Here is a 17,225-nt window from a genome sequence, read left to right as displayed (position 1 = left end):
TTGCGAGAAGTGAGGCTACAGGTAACCAGGCAGAGGGCCTTCTCGGTAGTGGCACCAACCCTGTGGAAGCCCTCCCATCATATGTCAAAGAGATAAACAACTACCTGACAATTAGAAGAAATCTGAAGGCAGCCCTGTTTAGGGAAGCTTTTAATGTGTGACATTTTAATGTATTTTTAATCTTTGTTGGAAGCCACTCAGAGTGGCTGGGGAAAACCAGCCAGATGGGCGGAGTACAAATAATAAATTAATAATAATAATAATAATAATCCCTCTCCTTGCTTCCGAGCGCCTTCAAAGCATGGTGTGAAGCAGAACCATAGAATCTTAGAATTGGAGGGGACCCCACGGGTCATCTAGTCCAACCCCCTGCACTGCAGGAATCTCAGCTAAAGCATCCATGACAGATGGCCATCCAGCAGAAGGCCGACCGTTCTGCCTACCATCAGATCATTTGCATGTGGCTGAGAAACTAAAGGCTGGCTACTGGAGTCATTCAGAATGTGTGGGCACCTGGGCTTGTGTGGAAGGGTGTATGTCATAAGTTAGAAGATGGTTCTGTTGCCAGAATCTTTAGAGAGCCCAAAATCCACTAGATGAGATGATTACCGTATTTTTCGCCCCATAGGACGCACCGGCCCATAGGACACATCAAGTTTTTTGGGGGGGAAATAAAGGGGGGAAAATTATTTTCCCCCCCAGGTGCTTGTGGGGCCGGCAGCGGGGAGAAGCGCTCTTCTACCCGCCGCCTGCCTTGAGATCAGGTCCGGGGACAGCGGGGAGACGCGCTGCGCCTCCCAGCTGTCCCCGGAGCTTGCGGTGGGATCTCCCCGCCGTCAGCCTCCAAACCACTTCGGGAGACAGCAGGATGGCGACGTTCCGCCTCCCTCTGTCCCCCGACCTTGTGGGGCTGGCGCTGGGGCTCTCCTGAAGCCTGGAGAGTGAGAGGGGTCGGTGCGCACCGACCCCTCTTGCTCTCCAGGCTTCAGCGAAAGCCTGCATTCGCCCCATAGGACGCACACACATTTCCCCTTCATTTTTGGAGGGGAAAAAGTGCGTCCTATAGGGCGAAAAATACGGTAGCTCTTTTGCTCAGCGTTACTCTGAATTGCTGCCAGTATCTCCTCTTGCAAGTTCCTCTTGCAGAAAAGTCCCACTGGCCATGGCTTCAACAATGAAGGTTTCTCAAAAGCTATTGAGGACAAGCAAGCTAAGAAACCAGAGTGCCCTGCAACAGGCCCATAAACATTCTTCTAGCCATCGCAAAGCTAGGCTGCGAAATCTGAGATGGGTTGATGAGCTTCTGACCTTGAAGAAAGTGCGGACGTTTTCCCCCCATGAAGAAGTGACCCACTGCGATAGTCTGAAAAGGAAACTTCCTGTGTTTCGTACTGCAGAGCAAGCCTGTTTCAGGGGCCTAATCTGGCCCGCGGGTCGGTTTAATCTGGCCTCTGTGGCATTTTATTTTATTTCCTGGGGTAAAATCCTAAAAAAAACCTCAACAACTTCAATCCTAAAAAAAGGTGAACAACTTTGGTTGGCCCTCGTGACCCTTCACTTCATCAAATCTGGCCCTCTTTGAAAAAAGTTTGGACACCACTGCTCTAGGGTCAAAGCTCATTGGCAAAAAAGTCTTAGTGGAATTGTGCACCCAGTAATTGCCACTATTAAAGGAGATGGCTCAGATCCCCTCGCTGGGCCCATATGAATCAGCCCCTTCTCTACTGTAAACAACCTAGCTTCTCGCAGTTTCTGGAAATCTCACACAGATTAATATACACAAGCTGTTGTTTCTGCGAATGAATGATCTTTATACAACATGTGCCTGATTGCCACAAAAGGGAACACAGGATTTATGGAGGTGTGGGTGGTTCCCCCACACAGGACACCAAGCCAAGGGGTTGCAAAAAAATAATAATAAGGAATTATTGTGAAAATAAGTAATACTTAGTGGGTGGCATCAAATTTTATTCTTGCTCAGGGTGCCATATTACCAAAGTCCATCCCTGAGCAGACCCTGGTTAGCGTGCCTGCAACCCCATGAATTATGCACCGCTCACGCAGATTCAGGTGATGTATAACAATACACTGAAAATAATATACATAAGATATTAAAAGAATACAAAATAGTGACAGGATTTTTGAGTAGCCTAAAGGATATAAATATTCCACTAGATGTTTCGCAGCACTCTTCCATTTCCAGCATGGATCTAACCAGGATTGCATTTTGCAGCATGCTCAACTGCCCAATATTCAAAATAATAAAACTTTTTTTTTTAAGCGGGAGGGAGGGACAGGAGATTGGGGCCTCATACAAAATACCTGGGGGTCAGGACCCTGGGCAAGGCATAGGCAAACTCGGCCCGCCAGATGTTTTGGGACTGCAACTCTCAGCATCCCTAGCTAGCAAGGCCAGTGGTCAGGGATGATGGGAATTGTAGTCCCAAAACAGCTGGAGGGCCGAGTTTGCCTATGCCTGTGGGCCTGATCTAACCCCAAACAACACTCCACCTCAAACACATGTATCTTAAAATGAAATATTGGAACCAACATTGCGGAATGTTAAAATGTTCCTTTACTCACAGGCATTTCAGGGGATAGGATGGGATGGTTTTAAACCTAGGCCTGGTTAATTGGTGAGCCTAGTTGTGTTATTTTGCTGGGATGGTGGGTTTTTTAAAATAATTCTTACACTATGAACATTATCTGTATCATTTTTGTTCAGTATGGCACTTTAAAAAAATGTTTTTAGGATGCCTTGAATCTTTTAAGAAAAGCAATAGAATAAACTAAAATTATCGTAACAGAAGTGGAGCATAAATATTAGTTGAGTCAAAACAAAGGTTAAAAGGATTTTTTTTAAAAAAAACTTTATTGAAAGATTAATGAAATGATTAAAGACTGCAACGGCGACAGCAAATCATAAGTTCATTAAAAGTAAAAAGCTACAGTTCTATGCTAACAAACAGCAGAGTTAATATATGGGAAGATTAAGGGTCAAAAATAGACAATATTTGATTTATTTAGCATTAAAATGCAGGTTTGCAAAGCTGCAAAATACTGAGAGAAGCTAATGATTATTTGAATCCCAAAAAAGTGGTGGGGGATTTAACCCTTTGCTTTGATCCCAAGTATAATCCCCCTTCTGAAGCTGCTATCTGCACTGGGAGGAAATCCCCCATTGGCACCACCGAGAGGGTGCAAAATTAAAGTACCGTAACATTATTTGAGGCCAGCTTTTCTGTACTGGATTATAAAGCAATCATCTGCACAGTCAAGCCAAAACACCATGGTCCTTTGTTGAAGGGGAATGTGGGACAGTGGCATGGGATGGAAATTGCAGCCGGTACAGACTTCCAAAGGGATATCTGCTGCTCTTTGGAACTAACACCTGGACTCATCAGAGAAGCCAGGAAAGGCAAAGCACAGGCCAAGGACCATGTGCTTTAATCGCACAGCTGGAGGCAAGCTGATGAATCGACAATCCGGAAAAAGGGAAAAACTTCCTCCCCATCAAAATCAATTGAGTCGAAAATAAAGAGGCAGGTGTTGTCTTCAGCATCATAAAAAGACACTTTCCCTGCGTCATAGTTCAAAGAAACTCGGATTTGTGCTGGGCCCTCTTCTGGGTCCAAATACATAGGAGGTGAAGTCAGAGCTTTGAACTGATCGTGGCGGCTAAAGCCCACTGCCCAGATCCCTTCAAAGGGTTCAAAATTAATTTCCCTATCCCTCTCCACAGACTCTCTGGCTACGCCCACAGCCCAATGGTTGACATTACAGACATCCACCGTCCAATAATGTTTCCCTGAGCTGAATCCCCACATTCCAAGTACACAGCGGGCATATTCAAACCGAATTGAACTGTAGGGGTAGTTCTGACGGACATTTCCCCACCATAATGCTTTTCCATCTGGAGACACAATATAGCGGGGATGGGCTGTTTCCGGATCAAACACCACGTTTTCTGAAACAGAACAGGAAGACGGGTGGTAAAACAAAGCAAACAAGACGAACACTTAACAGAATTGGTTACTTCCGTAAGGTAGTGCTCGCAGAACCAAAGTAGGCCAATTCATACAGAATACAGGGGCACATGGAGGGTGAGAGTTGCAAGCTGGAGGCTGTGTGTGCAGAAACGAAGATGAAATTTACACTCGCTGCTTCACCCACTTTTGCCTTTGGCCCCCCACAACATGGCATGTGGCCCTCAGAAGTCTGTTTATAATAATAATAAATTTTATTTATATCCCGCCCTCCCCAGCCGAAGCCGGGCTCAGGGCGGCTAACAACAATAAAACAGTACAACACAACACTCTAAAATCATTCCTTATAAAATTAATTCAAATTAAACCACTGGCAACCATTGGGCCAGAGCTCTGCGAAGATTGCCGAAGGATTGAGTCAGGCTGTGCCCTGGCCAAAGGCCTGGTGGAACAGCTCTGTCTTGCAGGCCCTGCGGAAAGGATGTCAAGTCCCGCAGGGCCCTAGTCTCTTGTGACAGAGTGTTCCACCAGATCGGAGCCACAGCCGAAAAAGCCCTGGCTCTAGTTGAGGCCAGCCTAACCTCTCTGTGGCCTGGGACCTTCAAGATGTTTTTATTTGAAGACCGTAAGTTTCTCTGTGGGACGTACCAGGAGAGGCGGTCCCGTAGGTACGAGGGTCCTAGGCCGTATAAGGCTTTAAAGGTTAAAACCAGCACCTTAAACCTGATCCTGTACTCCACCGGGAGCCAGTGCAGCTGGTATAGCACCGGGTGAATGTGATCTCACAGCAAAGACCTCGTAAGGAGTCTAGCTGCAGCATTCTGCACCCGCTGGAGTTTCTGGGTCAGTCTCAAGGGCAGCCCCACGTAGAGCGAGCTACAATAATCCAGTCTGGAGGTGACCGTCGCGTGGATCACAGTAGTTAGGTTAGGGCGAGAGAGGTAAGGAGTCAACTGCTTAGCTTGGCGGAGATGGAAAAATGCCGCCTTTGTTATAGCTGCAATCTGCGCCTCCATGGAAAGGGAGGTGTCGAAGATTACACCCAAACTCTTAACGGACGGTGCTGGCACTAATTGCTCTTTAGAAGAGAATGTGGCCCTTGAGCTGGAAAATGGTTAATGTAACCCTTTCCACAACACCATTTCCCCCAATCTAAGTCCCCCTTAAGCTATTTACTTGCTGGGGGGGTTGGTTTAGACTGGAATGACAGGGCAGGGACTAACTCGCTTTCTCTACCCCTCAGCACTGCTGCCAGGGCCTCAGTCCAGTTTGATCTCCCCCTGCAGCAACTTTTATCTCAAGAGAGAAAGGTCAGGACATCAAATGGTGAAACTCTCCAACATCTGGACTGCTTTTGCTCTCCAGAAATAGCAGCTTACCTCTTATCCATTTTGAGTTCCCCTTCTTGGGAATATAATAGTCTAGGAGGAGAAAAGAGAACAGGGTAAAACGTCTGCTGTAAGGCTAACAGAAGAGATCTTAAAGGTAAAGGGACCCCTGACCATTAGGTCCAGTCGTGACCGACTCCGGGGTTGCGGCGCTCATCTCGCTTTATTGGACGAGGGAGCCGGCGTACAGCTTCCGGGTCATGTGACCTTCTGATCAGCAAGTCCTAGGCTCTGTGGTTTAACCCACGGCGCCACCTGTGTCCCAAAGAGATCTTACAGCCTGTTTAAGCATGCACCAATGAAATTTTGTTGCTAATTAAACTACAAGAATCATTCACAATAATTATTGACTAATGCATGAATCGTGTTCGTAAGGCTAACTGTCAGATGAACAACTGCTGTGTCTTTGCCTTTCTTCCAGGGGGCAGGAGAGGCATGGCATGCATTCATTTATTTTGCCACATGTGATGACCCAGTGTTGTTAGACCTGCAAACTTATCATCAAAAACTACCGTCAACTGTCAGGGAAAGACCCCTAGGTTCTGGCGAAAGAAAAAGAGGAGACCATAAATGAGGACAAGAGTTACGCTCAGGGCAAGAATGTACATTACTCGTATGTAGGTCATTGGGTTAACTGCCCAAAGGTAGTAGTACAGCAGGCAGTTTGTCATAGGATGGGTCAAGCGAGGGGATCGTCTCATTTTGCTGAATAGCATGGAACTCAGGGATGGCAAACCTTCCGGATGTTGCTAGATTCCCATCAGCCACTGGCCACCCAAATATTTATCCCCATGCTCTCCCATTTTTTACCTGCGGCAGGTGCTGGATAGACAAGAACAGAAGTACATCTGAGCTGATTGAGTTGCTGTGGCACGCCTCCTGGATTCAAAAACACAACAGTCACCCCATTCCTCTCTGATTAGCTAATTTCAGTCTAACATGAACGTCTGAACATGCACATGAGGCCAAACAAAAGGGCTGCGAGGCTGCACCTCCCAATTTCCGTCCGCCTGAAAGCAGGCACCTGCTGCTCAGCAACAGTGCCCAACCATGCCAGCCACTGGGGCCCGGCTTTCATATCCCATGGAAGGTTCTAGACCAAATGCTTCTTTCCCATTCTGGCATGGATGCAAACTCACCTGCTCTTGGACTGGCCAGTTTTGGAGGTGCTGGGGAGAGAAAGGTGGAAGGGAAACTCAGACAAAGTTTCAGATACCACGTACAGTTCACACTGGATGTGTACTCTATATACGTGTGTGTGTGTGTGTGTGTGTGAATGCTCTTCATTTTTGGAGGGAGAAACCAGAAAGGCTGCAATATTTAACTGTGGTCCCAATCGTGCAGGTAAGATTTTAGCTGGTCATGCTGGGAGTTAAGGGGATACTTGTTTAATATTTACTGCCTCGTTCCCTGTGAGGGAAAGCAGTCTCAGAAAGAAAGTCTGAGTCTCCCAATACTGAGTGGTAGCTTTGGTTAAGCTGTCTTGTTATTGCGACCCAGTACTCCAAATAACTCTACAGACTTTTCATAAGGATCTGCTCTAATTACTTCAGGATTAACCACAGACACAGATCAAGACCTGGCTTTGTGAACTGCCAATACAGTGGTACCTCTGGTTATGTACTTAATTCGTTCTGGAGGTCTGTTCTTAACCTGAGGTACCACTTTAGCTAATGGGGCCTCCTGCTGCTGCCACGCCGTTGGCATGCAATTTCTGTTCTCATCCTGAGGTAAAGTTCTTAACCCGAAGTACTACTTCCGGGTTAGCAGAGTCTGTAACCTGAAGTGTTTGTAACCTGAGGTACCACTGTATTGATATGCACTATGTGAGATGAGGAAGGACTCCCATATATATAAAACTCTGCAGTGGCAACTTCTGTCTCTTTTGGAGGTGAGCCTGACTGACTCATGTGATTGTTATTATCCTAGTTAAAGCATAATCTGTTACCTGAAAGCTCACACAACTTGGTTTGCACCAGCTGTAGTTTTTCATTAAGCCACTCAACTTTCTTATTCAGATCAGCTTTGGGTTTCCCATATATTTCTGTGTTGCACCTGGAAGAACATATGATTTAAAATAAAACACTGCCCTGTATTGCTCCCCAATTCCTTTCCTGTTAAATAAACTAGCAATTGCTTCGCTTTCATGGCATAATCAGCTGCCTGAGATGGCGGCCTTAATCTGCCTAATAGCAGGACTGTCCCAATCTTGAAAAATAGCTTAGTTGGTCAGAGCAGGGTGCTGATATAACCCCAAGGTTGCAGGTTCAATCCCCATATGGGACAGCTGCATATTTCTGCATTGAAGGGGGTGGGACGAAGATGATACTTTCCAATTCTATGATTCTGTAAACAGGGGCTTACCTGCTCAGCAAGGGATCCATAGCCTGGGGGGAAAGATAAATTGATCAGCCCCACTTTTCAAAGTTTATTACAGTTCATCAAGTACTAACTTAATGCATTTTGCATATTTACAGCCCACCTTCCTTTCAAGACGGAACAATGAAAACAGGACAGACCATCAACACTATAGTAAAAAAGAAGACCATTATTATGGGTTGTATTCAAATAGCGTCTACCGAGAGTAGACCCATTGAAATTAACGAACCGAAGTTGACCATGCTCATTAATTCCAGTGGGTCTACTTTGAGGAGGATTAGCACTGACTACCACCCTACAGCTCCTCCACTGTCAAAAAGGGGTGTGTGAGAGAGAACACAAAAGCCTCATATTTCTGTGTTATTGCTATCAGTTTCTGCTTCATATTTGCCATCAAATTTATAATGAAATCTTAAAAAACGAAGGTTTGTCTGGACTGAAACAAATCTGCTGTACCCTTTTCACGTCACAGACCAACATTTTTTAATTTTCCCTTTTTTTTGTTGGGGAGGGGAACAACAACAAAAAAAAGGAGAGAGGAATGTCCACCCAGCCCAAATTTCCCTGGGCTTTCACATCTTGTATAATCTCACCTGCAGGAGTTCAAAGGCAGACTTCAGACACATCTCCTCTGCCTCTTTAATCAGCTTGGCGAGATGAGAACTGCGCTCTGAGAATTCGCTGGCTATTTTGTCGATTGACTTCATGATCTCTTCACACGCATCTAGCAGTTCCCACTTTCCCGCAGCTTGATTCCTGAGGCTTCCCACGCGTTTCTGCAAAGAGCCGAGGACAAGAGAGACCGAATTCGGTGTGCTGTTGTGATTCCATCCCCAGGGAAACAGGCTCAAACAGGGGGAAAGAGCCAGTTGTGCTTAGTTTTACCAGGGCTTATTCATTCCACCATAACAAGCAGGAGGTGTAACCTAATGCAAAGGTCAGTAGGGTGGACATTTCCCCCCCCAGTGCTTTTTTTTGGGGGGGTCTTCCCAAAGGCATCTGTTTGGTCACTGTGAGAATAGAATGCACACTCCCAGCTTGGGGTCATCTCTTTCTGATTCATTCCCAAACCCACCACCATTCTCTTGACAATAACCTTTTCACCCACTTCTTTGCTATTACTGACCTAGACAAGAACATTACTTCCTCCTGTTTTGCAATCCACGTATTTCCAACCTTGTCCCACTATCTTATCTGATACCTTCAGTTAAGCTATACAGTGGCACCTCGGGTTAAGTACTTAATTCGTTCCGGAGGTCCGTTCTTAACCTGAAGACCACTTTAGCTAATGGGGCCTCCTCCTGCTGCCGGAGCACAATTTCTGTTCTCATCCTGAAGCAAAGTTCTTAACCCAAGGTCTTTAACCTGAAACGTATGTAACCCGAGGTACCACTGTACTAGTAATGATGGTGATGATGATGGTGATAATAATAATGATGATAATAATAATAATAATAATAATAATAATATAGTTTATTATTTATATCCTGCCCATCTCGGGGTGGCTCCCAATTGAATATTAAAAACACAATACATAGGAGGTGTCAACTCCTAAGGGTTTTCAAAAAAGTTGATGGGCATTGCCATTCAAATGGGGGGGGGTGCACTGCATCATGTGATCAGTTATTTGGGGCAGGGCTTACCTGTCCCCACTCCAATATTTTCTTCGATTTCGCTCCAGAAATCTATAATGTAACCATATTCACTTCTGAAATCCTGTGTTCATCCATCACTATATCTTAAATGTTACAAAAGCATTTTGCAGGTGCCTTGATACACTTCAGCTTATGTTGTATGGACCTATCTGCATTTGGCTGTGATTTATTGTTTTTAGATTGATTTCATGATATAGCCAATTTTCATAGTTTTAAATACCCCAAAACTGAAAAACAAGCCTGCACTTTTGAAAAAACAACAACCCTGTAATAACCAATATTATTTTAGATTCTAAGATGGACTTTGTTTCATTAATTTTTTCTTTTAAAAGGGATGCGGGTGGCGCTGTGGGTTAAACCACAGAGCCTAGGACTTGCCGATCAGAAGGTCGGCAGTTCGAATCCCCACAACGGGGTGAGCTCCCGTTCCTCAGTCCCTGCTCCTGCTAACCTAGCAGTTCAAAAGCACCCCAAAAAGTGCAAGTAGATAAACAGGTACTGCTCTGGCGGGAAGGTGAATGGCGTTTTCTTGCGCTGCTCTGGTTTCGCCAGAAGTGGCTTAGTCATACTGGCCACATGACCCGGAAGCTGTCATGGCTCCCTTGGCCAATAAAGCGAAATTAGCACTGCAACCCCAGAGTCGGCCACGACTGGACCTAATGGTCAGGGGTCCTTTTACCTTTATTGTAGGAAAGTTGTACCCAGTTGCGATTTCCCCCCCACAATGTCCAAAAAACATAAAATATTGTTACAAGACATAAGAGACCCATAAATTTTATTCTTTGTTGAGAAAAAGCATGTCTTTGCAATAATTTTCACCATCAAAAACTTTTGATTTCATCGTGCCCTAATGCTGAAAATTTTTCTAAACCTAGTTTTTCCACCAAAAATGCTACATTTATACATTTTTTAAGGCATTTATAAAATCTTTTGAGTGCTGGTGTATTTCCCCCCTGAAATCCTCATCATGTTATTGATCTCTGTGTAAAATTTCAAAGAGATCTGATCATTGGTTATGGAGGAAAAAAATAAAATGCACATAATACAGAGGATCTCAAGAGGGACAGAAACACAGATTTCACGAAACTTTGAAGTGCTATAAAATTTAAACCGTTTGAGATAGAGGGGGGAAATTAAGGGTTGTTGTTTTTTCAACCATAAGGGAAGGGTGTACACTAAGTTTCATCAAAATCCGAGAGGGTGGGCGACATGACAGCGTTGAACTTATTGGAATTTCAGCTCCGGTCCTCCGAGCTGATAAGGCTCATCTTCCTTTGAGCCCAGCAGAGCATTAAAACAACGCCACAGCGGAAGGATGAGATCGGTATGGGCTACATTGCTATACGTTATTACTAAGCCATGCAGAGAGCAAAGAAATATACATGTTCTCTCTATGAGAAGCAGAGAGCAACTGAACAAAGGAATCAAAGAACAAAGGAAACAGGAAACCAGTAACGTCACATCCCGTCTCCCTTTCCCGTGAGACTCCAACAGTATCTGGACTCTCTGGAATGTAAACAGTCCTGTGACTGCAAGCAGCTGCTCCGTGAAAAGCAGAAACTAACAGAACTGACATGGAATGCCCCAACAACTCCTCTAATGGGCCTGAGAGGAGCTGCAGTCCAGAACATCTGGGGAGCACAAAAAGGAGGCAGCTGCGTTCAGTGGATGGCAAACTGGGCGCCTGCCTACCTTCATTTCCTGAATTTCTCTCTCACTGCACCATTTCCCCTTCAAAATTTCATCGCTCTCCTTCTTCAAGGTTGTTAGGCAGCTTTGGAGTTGATCCTAAAAGGGGAAAAAATGGCATTCAGCGCTTATACTATTAATTAAAAGATTTAGAAGCCGCTTTTTCACTAAAGAGCTCTCAGAGTAGTATACAAGTAAAACTGCAAATAAAATCCTGGGGATGATGACATTTGAAGATCATTTTCTGGAGCAGGCATAGGCAACCTCGGCCCTCCAGATGTTTTGGGACTACAATTCCCATCATCCCTGACCACTGGTCCAGTTAGCTAGGGATGATGGGAGTTGTAGTCCCAAAAAACATCTGGAGGGCCGAATTTGCCTATTCCTGAGTCACCCTTTTCCCATCCTCTTCCTGCTCCAAATTCTCCCAATTTCGATTTCGCTTACCTTAGCATCCTGGGCAGCCTCGTCGATGGGGAGAGCGACGTGCGCTTTGTGCGCCCGGGATTCCCTGCAGACCAAGCAGATGAAGGCGCGGTCCTCTAGGCAGAAGAGCCGGAGGGCTTCGTAGTGCTTACCGCACAACTTCGGCACTTTCTCCTTGGGCTCCCCTTCGGCCAGGCGGAGGCTCTGCAGGCGGAGGCGCTGGATCGCTTCGGCCATATTCGCCAAGTGCCTGTTGCGCCGGAGGTGGCCTCGGGGGAAAGCGATCCTGCACTGGGGGCAAGAGGAGAGGTCGCGGCTTGGCCCCTCCGGGCACTGGGCGATGCAGGCTTGGCAAAAGCTGTGCCCGCAAGCGATGATCATCACCGGGTCGCGGAAGTAATCCAAGCAGATGGAGCAGGTCGCTTCGTCCTGGAGAGTTTTGGAGGGGTCCCCGGCGGCGGCGGCGGCCATGGGTGCGCCTCCTTGCGCGCAAAAGGCGCGGTGTGGGCAGTGCGGGAGAAAGAGAGTCCCACCTCGCCGCGGTAGAGGTCAGTTTGGGGTCCAAAGACGGAGGATTCCTTCTGTCGCCGCAGCCTGGATCCCTGCAAACCGAGGAGCGGAAAGGAGGAGACGGGCTAAAGCGAAAGCGAAGACGCAGCGCAACACGGAGACGAGCGTGACGCCAAAGGGTCTGAAGGGGGCGTGGCGCTGAAGCGAAGCGGGAAAGTGCCGCGAGGGGACAGAAAACTTTCACTTTTCAGGAAATGGCTCACACCCGTGAAGATATGCCTGATGGTGGTGCTTAAATGCGCTTTGATTGCACCACTTGTCTTTCTTACATTTGCATCTCTTAAGGCGCTCAGTGCGGCACGTATTAAATTTCTGCTCCGCCTTTCCTCCGAAGATTTTACAATATAAAACCACGAAAATATATATAGCATAGTAAGCAATGACCCGCCAACCCAAAGTTTAAAAGGTCAAAGATTGTATTTATTGTTTAACAGGGGCAGGACCGGATTTAGGTTTGATGAGGCCCTAAGCTACTCAAGGTAATGGGGCCCTTTATATGTCCAGCTGTCTTTTGTCACCAACAAATTGTCACTGTAATTTATGGACCTAACAGGTATCTAAAGCCATTTGCCACTGTTGCAGATGCAGGTTTTATGTTTTTTATCTTATATTTTGGAAATGTACATCCAGTTCTTTTTCCTTTAATTTTTTTGGGGCCCCCAAGAGAGTGGGGCCCTAAACTATACCTTGTTTAGCTTATACATAAATCCGGCACTGAACAGAGGCCATGCCAGATATTAAACTCATAAGATATTAAACAGGTACGTTTGATCTTCGCCAAAAGGCAGAGAAGCTTCCCCCCTTAACCCCCACAACCCCCCTGTTGGGTAGGTTAGGCTGAGCAGCCGTGGCAACACTCCGCCACGTGGGGATGGGAACCCACCCTAGTCCAAATTTTAAGAAGTGGTACCCGAGTTTGCCTTTTCCCTGCTCTCTGCTTCCTCTTTCTTAATCAGTTTAGGACCTAGTTGACTAGAGGAGCAGGACTGGTGGGTGTCTGGGGTCTTGTTAGGATATGTTTTATTTATATACTGCTTTTTAGCCCCCAAACTCCCAGAAGTAGTGAACAACATTAAAACATGTCAATAAAAAAGAAATATACTTTCTTGAATTGGGGCGGGGGAGCAGACTCCTCATAATTCCTGGATTTAGGAAGTTTAATTATCAAGGTTTGATTTGTTGTTGTTTAGTAGTTTAGTCGAGTCCGACTCTTCGTGACCCCCTGGACCAGAGCACGCCAGGCACTTCTGTCTTCCACTGCCTCCCGCAATTTGGTCAAACTCATGCTGGTAGCTTCGTGAACACTATCCAACCATCTCGTCCTCTGTTGTCCCCTTCTCCTTGTGCCCTCCATCTTTCCCAACATCAGGGTCTTTTCCAGGGAGTGTTCTCTTCTCATGAGGTGGCCAAAGTATTGGAGTCTCAGCTTCAGGATCAGTCCTTCCAGTGAGCACTCAGGGCTGATTTCCTTCAGAATGGAGAGGTTTGATCTTCTTGCAGTCCATGGGACTCTCAAGAGTCTCCTTCAGCAGCATAATTCAAAGGAAGGTTTGATTAAACTTTGCCAAATACTGAAATCGCCTGGATTTAATTATTCTAATGAGCCAAGCCACATCTGCAGAGCTGGCTGGAAGGGCCATTAGCAGGGGACAAAGACCAGTGATGGCCCATCAAGGAAACAATCAGAGGAGAAGAGTGCCAGGAAAGGGGAGTGGGCCCTCTTCCTTGATAGGGGCTAGTGGGTATAGACAAAGCCAGGTTCAACATTGAATGATCCTTGCAGAGAACACCATGTGAGCTGGGGGTGACAGTCTGAAACCAAGAGACAGAGAGTGGCTTTTTTTGATGTCCTATGAATCCACTGCTTCCTTTAAGGGGGAAGCCAGACCCTCATAGGACATGAATGTTGGGACTGAGAGTCGTCGATTCCCAGAAACAACAGGGTGAAATGTCCAGAAGCTGGGCTTGTCACTCTGAAGCTTCTGGGCTGGACAAAGAGAGTTGTTTAGTCTGATCTTTGCTCTCTTAGTGTGAGAGACGGTCTGGCAGCTTTTAGAGCTAGGCCTGGAGCAGTTTGAACTGGAGGGATCTGATTGATGATTTTAAAATTTGTAACCATTATGCTCAAGAATTGTGGGAGTCAGATAGCCACGGCAGAGGCTTGTAATATTGCAGGGTGCCTTGCTGACCTCGGTGACCAGCACTCTGAGCTTTACAATGTATTGGAATGCATGACCTCATATGGAGTTATGTCCCCCCCCCCCTCTGGGCTATGTAACCCTATATCTGGTTTGTGGGTGGGTTAAAGCCTTGACCGGATGTAGGTAACGTGAGACATTGGAATGCAGCCATGTGGCTGGAGAGGGACAAAGGGTAATAAGAAAAAACGGACTGGAGGAAGAGGTGAAGTCTGAATTTAGCTGCCCTCCATCCATGGAAATATACTGCTAGCCTCTGTGTCTTTATTTTATGCCTAAAAAGCACCATTTGTAACGGCAGGCTCCGACAAAGAATGAGAGTAAAGGACTTCTGCCTGTACTGAATTGTTTCCTGTGGTTTATTTCTACGCTCCCTGCTAGACATGGGACTCCTACATTAGACGCTGCATGATATTCTGCTACAAAGGAAACTTGGAAACCTGGTACTGGACCCAAAGGAATCGTTTTGGTTGCCTAGGGAAACTCCAGCAGGTCTTTGGGGCTTTGACAATCCCCCAACAGATTCTGATTGAACCCAACAGCAAAAGCTCTGTGATCCCTCCATCTAGGTGCAGTTTGTATGTCATAAAGAGACCAGTCTCTACTGTCAGCGTCAGATTTAGGGCTGTTGGTGATTCCTGAGGAGGCGCAAAATTGAGATAAGGAATAATTGAGGTGATCTATAGGGGACACCAAATTTTGGCCTTGCTCAAGGTGCCAGATTACCAAAGTCCTCCCCTGCTGCTAGTACCCAGTGTGGTGTAGTGGTTAGGAGCGGTAGACTCGTAATCTGGTGAAATGGGTTCGCTTCCCCGCTCCTCCACATGCAGCTGCTGGGTGACCTTGGGCCAGTCACATTTCTCTGAAGTCTCTCAGCCCCTCACCTCAGAGTGTTTGTTGTGGGGGAGGAAGGGAAAGGAGAACATTAGCCGCTTTGAGACTCCTTCGGGTAGTGATAAAGCGGGATATCAAATCCAAACTCCTCCTCTTCTTCCCAAAAGGGTACACAGACCAGCGCAAGATTTAGGGGGGGGTGGGATGTCCCCCGCACAGGGTGCCAAGCTGAGGGGGTGCAAAAAGTAATACACAAAGAAGGAATTATTGTGAAAATAAATATTTAGGGGGGTGTTACCAAATTTTGTCCTCGCTCAGGTAAGCACAGCTACAGCTCCTGGAATCTTGTTCGTGCAGATTAGGATGGTGTGCAATATAATACATTGAAAATAAAATACATTAAATATTCAATCAAAACAATAAAAAATAGTGACAGGATTTTTCAGCAGCCAACTGGAAAAATATATGGTATTCCACTAGCAGTATCTCATGGAACTTTGAAGTGTCAGGCATAGCTCTAATGGCTTTAGCCCAAACGTAGCAGAGTTTTCCTGCACAGCGAAGAAGCTAGTCGAGGTGGAAATGACTAGTCAGCTAGACTCAGAATAACTATTTACAGGATTTATTAAAAGGAAAAAATAAAACCAGCAGAGTTTCTGCATACAAAACAAAGCAAAATAAATCCTTTCTTTCTTTCTCTCTCTCTCTCATAACCATACACAGCACTTCTCCTAACACACCTCACACCAAACTGTGCTAGCATTCCTAGATAACAGAGTTGAGTCCTGGTCGTTAACCAATCAGAGTAAGTAGTTTCTAGGTCAAGCAGACCTTGGCTTTCTGCCAAGAGTAAATTGACACTGCCTTGAGTTAATTGTGTGAAGCCAGAATCTGCAAGTTCCCATGAGAATCAATTAACAGAAACTGGACCTCAAAATTGGAACGCGTACTGAAAGCGACCATCAGCCACTATCGCTGTCTATAAACTTAAAGAACGAAACCAAAATAACTAAGTACAATATCATAGAACCTTCTCAATACAAACAAATGACTCAATTAAAATGGTCTCAGGAAATGAGTGCAGCAGTGGGGCAAAAACTTACAGCCAACCTGAGAAAACAAGTATTATCCAATTTAAAGACCACTAATCCCTGCAGTGATATTCTGAAAACTTATAATGAAATCTTCCAAATGTTTGTAGAGCTTAGTACTCCACTTAAAGGTTGGATACTTAAACATAGCGCTAGCCCCTGGTTTGACGATGAATGTTTCCAGCTAAAAAGAAAACTGCGTCAAACATTTAAAAATAATCGCACTAAACTAGAGCCCTCTTATCTTGATGAAAAAAGAAAATATCATTACATTCTGGCCGAAAAGAAACAGAAATATGCAACCCAAAAATGGCTACAACTATTTGACTCAATTCAGAGTAAAAACAACAAAGCGTTCTGGAACCTAGTGTACGGAGGACTGAAAGCCGAAAATCAACTAACCCAACCACCAATTGCAGAATCCAAATGGTCCCAATACTTTACATCTGTATTTAACAATCTACACAGTGAACTTAAAGGAAATGAGACCGCTATAAATAAAATCAATAAACTCCAGGAGTGGCCAAGGGTAGAAGAAGTGGAAATTAGAGAGATAGTTAAAAATTTCAAATCGGGGAAATCGCCTGGGCCAGACGGTCTACCAATAGAATTATTTAAGACCTATATAGATTGGTGGGCAGAACCCCTAGCTCAATTGTTTACTCTCATAGACAAAGATGGGATCATACCGGAGATATGGTTAAGATCAATAATTATCCCAATCTTTAAAAATGGCGACCCAAAAGAACCAAAGAATTACAGACCGATAAGCTTACTATCAGTGATAGGGAAAATCTACGCTAAGCACCTCCTATCTAAACTCCTTATATGGATGAAAAATTTAAATTTACCAGGGAAAGAACAAATAGGTTTCTCTAAAGGTTGCTCTACATTAGACCACTGCCTTATACTTATGCATTTGGTTGAAAAATATAGATCCCAAAGGCAATCTAAGATATATGCTGCTTTTGTAGATTTTCGTGGTGCATTCGACTCAATTGACCACCCA

The 17,225-nt window shown here is 45.4% G+C and overlaps 1 protein-coding gene across 2 annotated transcripts; it reads right to left on the bottom strand.

Annotated features, from left to right (window-relative positions):
• Positions 1-3,004: 3,004 nt before the first annotated feature.
• LOC309524917 (E3 ubiquitin-protein ligase TRIM39-like) lies at positions 3,005-12,612 on the bottom strand. 2 transcript variants are annotated; one of them, XM_082210149.1, is made up of 9 exons: positions 11,545-12,607; positions 11,101-11,196; positions 8,347-8,529; positions 7,739-7,761; positions 7,323-7,429; positions 6,514-6,543; positions 6,185-6,253; positions 5,366-5,407; positions 3,005-3,967 (listed from the first exon to the last, which is right to left on the bottom strand). In XM_082210149.1, the coding sequence occupies exons 1-9, from the start codon at positions 11,992-11,994 to the stop codon at positions 3,447-3,449; spliced, it is 1,521 nt and encodes a 506-aa protein (XP_082066275.1). In that variant the 5' UTR covers positions 11,995-12,607; the 3' UTR covers positions 3,005-3,446. The 2 variants fall into 2 exon arrangements, with proteins under 2 accessions (XP_082066275.1, XP_082066276.1); XM_082210150.1 differs by lacking the exons at positions 3,005-3,967; positions 5,366-5,407 and adding an exon at positions 5,582-5,916 and having other exon boundaries at positions 11,545-12,612.
• Positions 12,613-17,225: the final 4,613 nt, after the last annotated feature.

This window comes from Podarcis vaucheri (genome assembly GCF_965113315.1).
Source record: "Podarcis vaucheri genome assembly, chromosome: 2".
Lineage (NCBI taxonomy): Eukaryota > Metazoa > Chordata > Lepidosauria > Squamata > Lacertidae > Podarcis > Podarcis vaucheri.
This window is presented reverse-complemented; position numbering and strand designations above follow the sequence as displayed.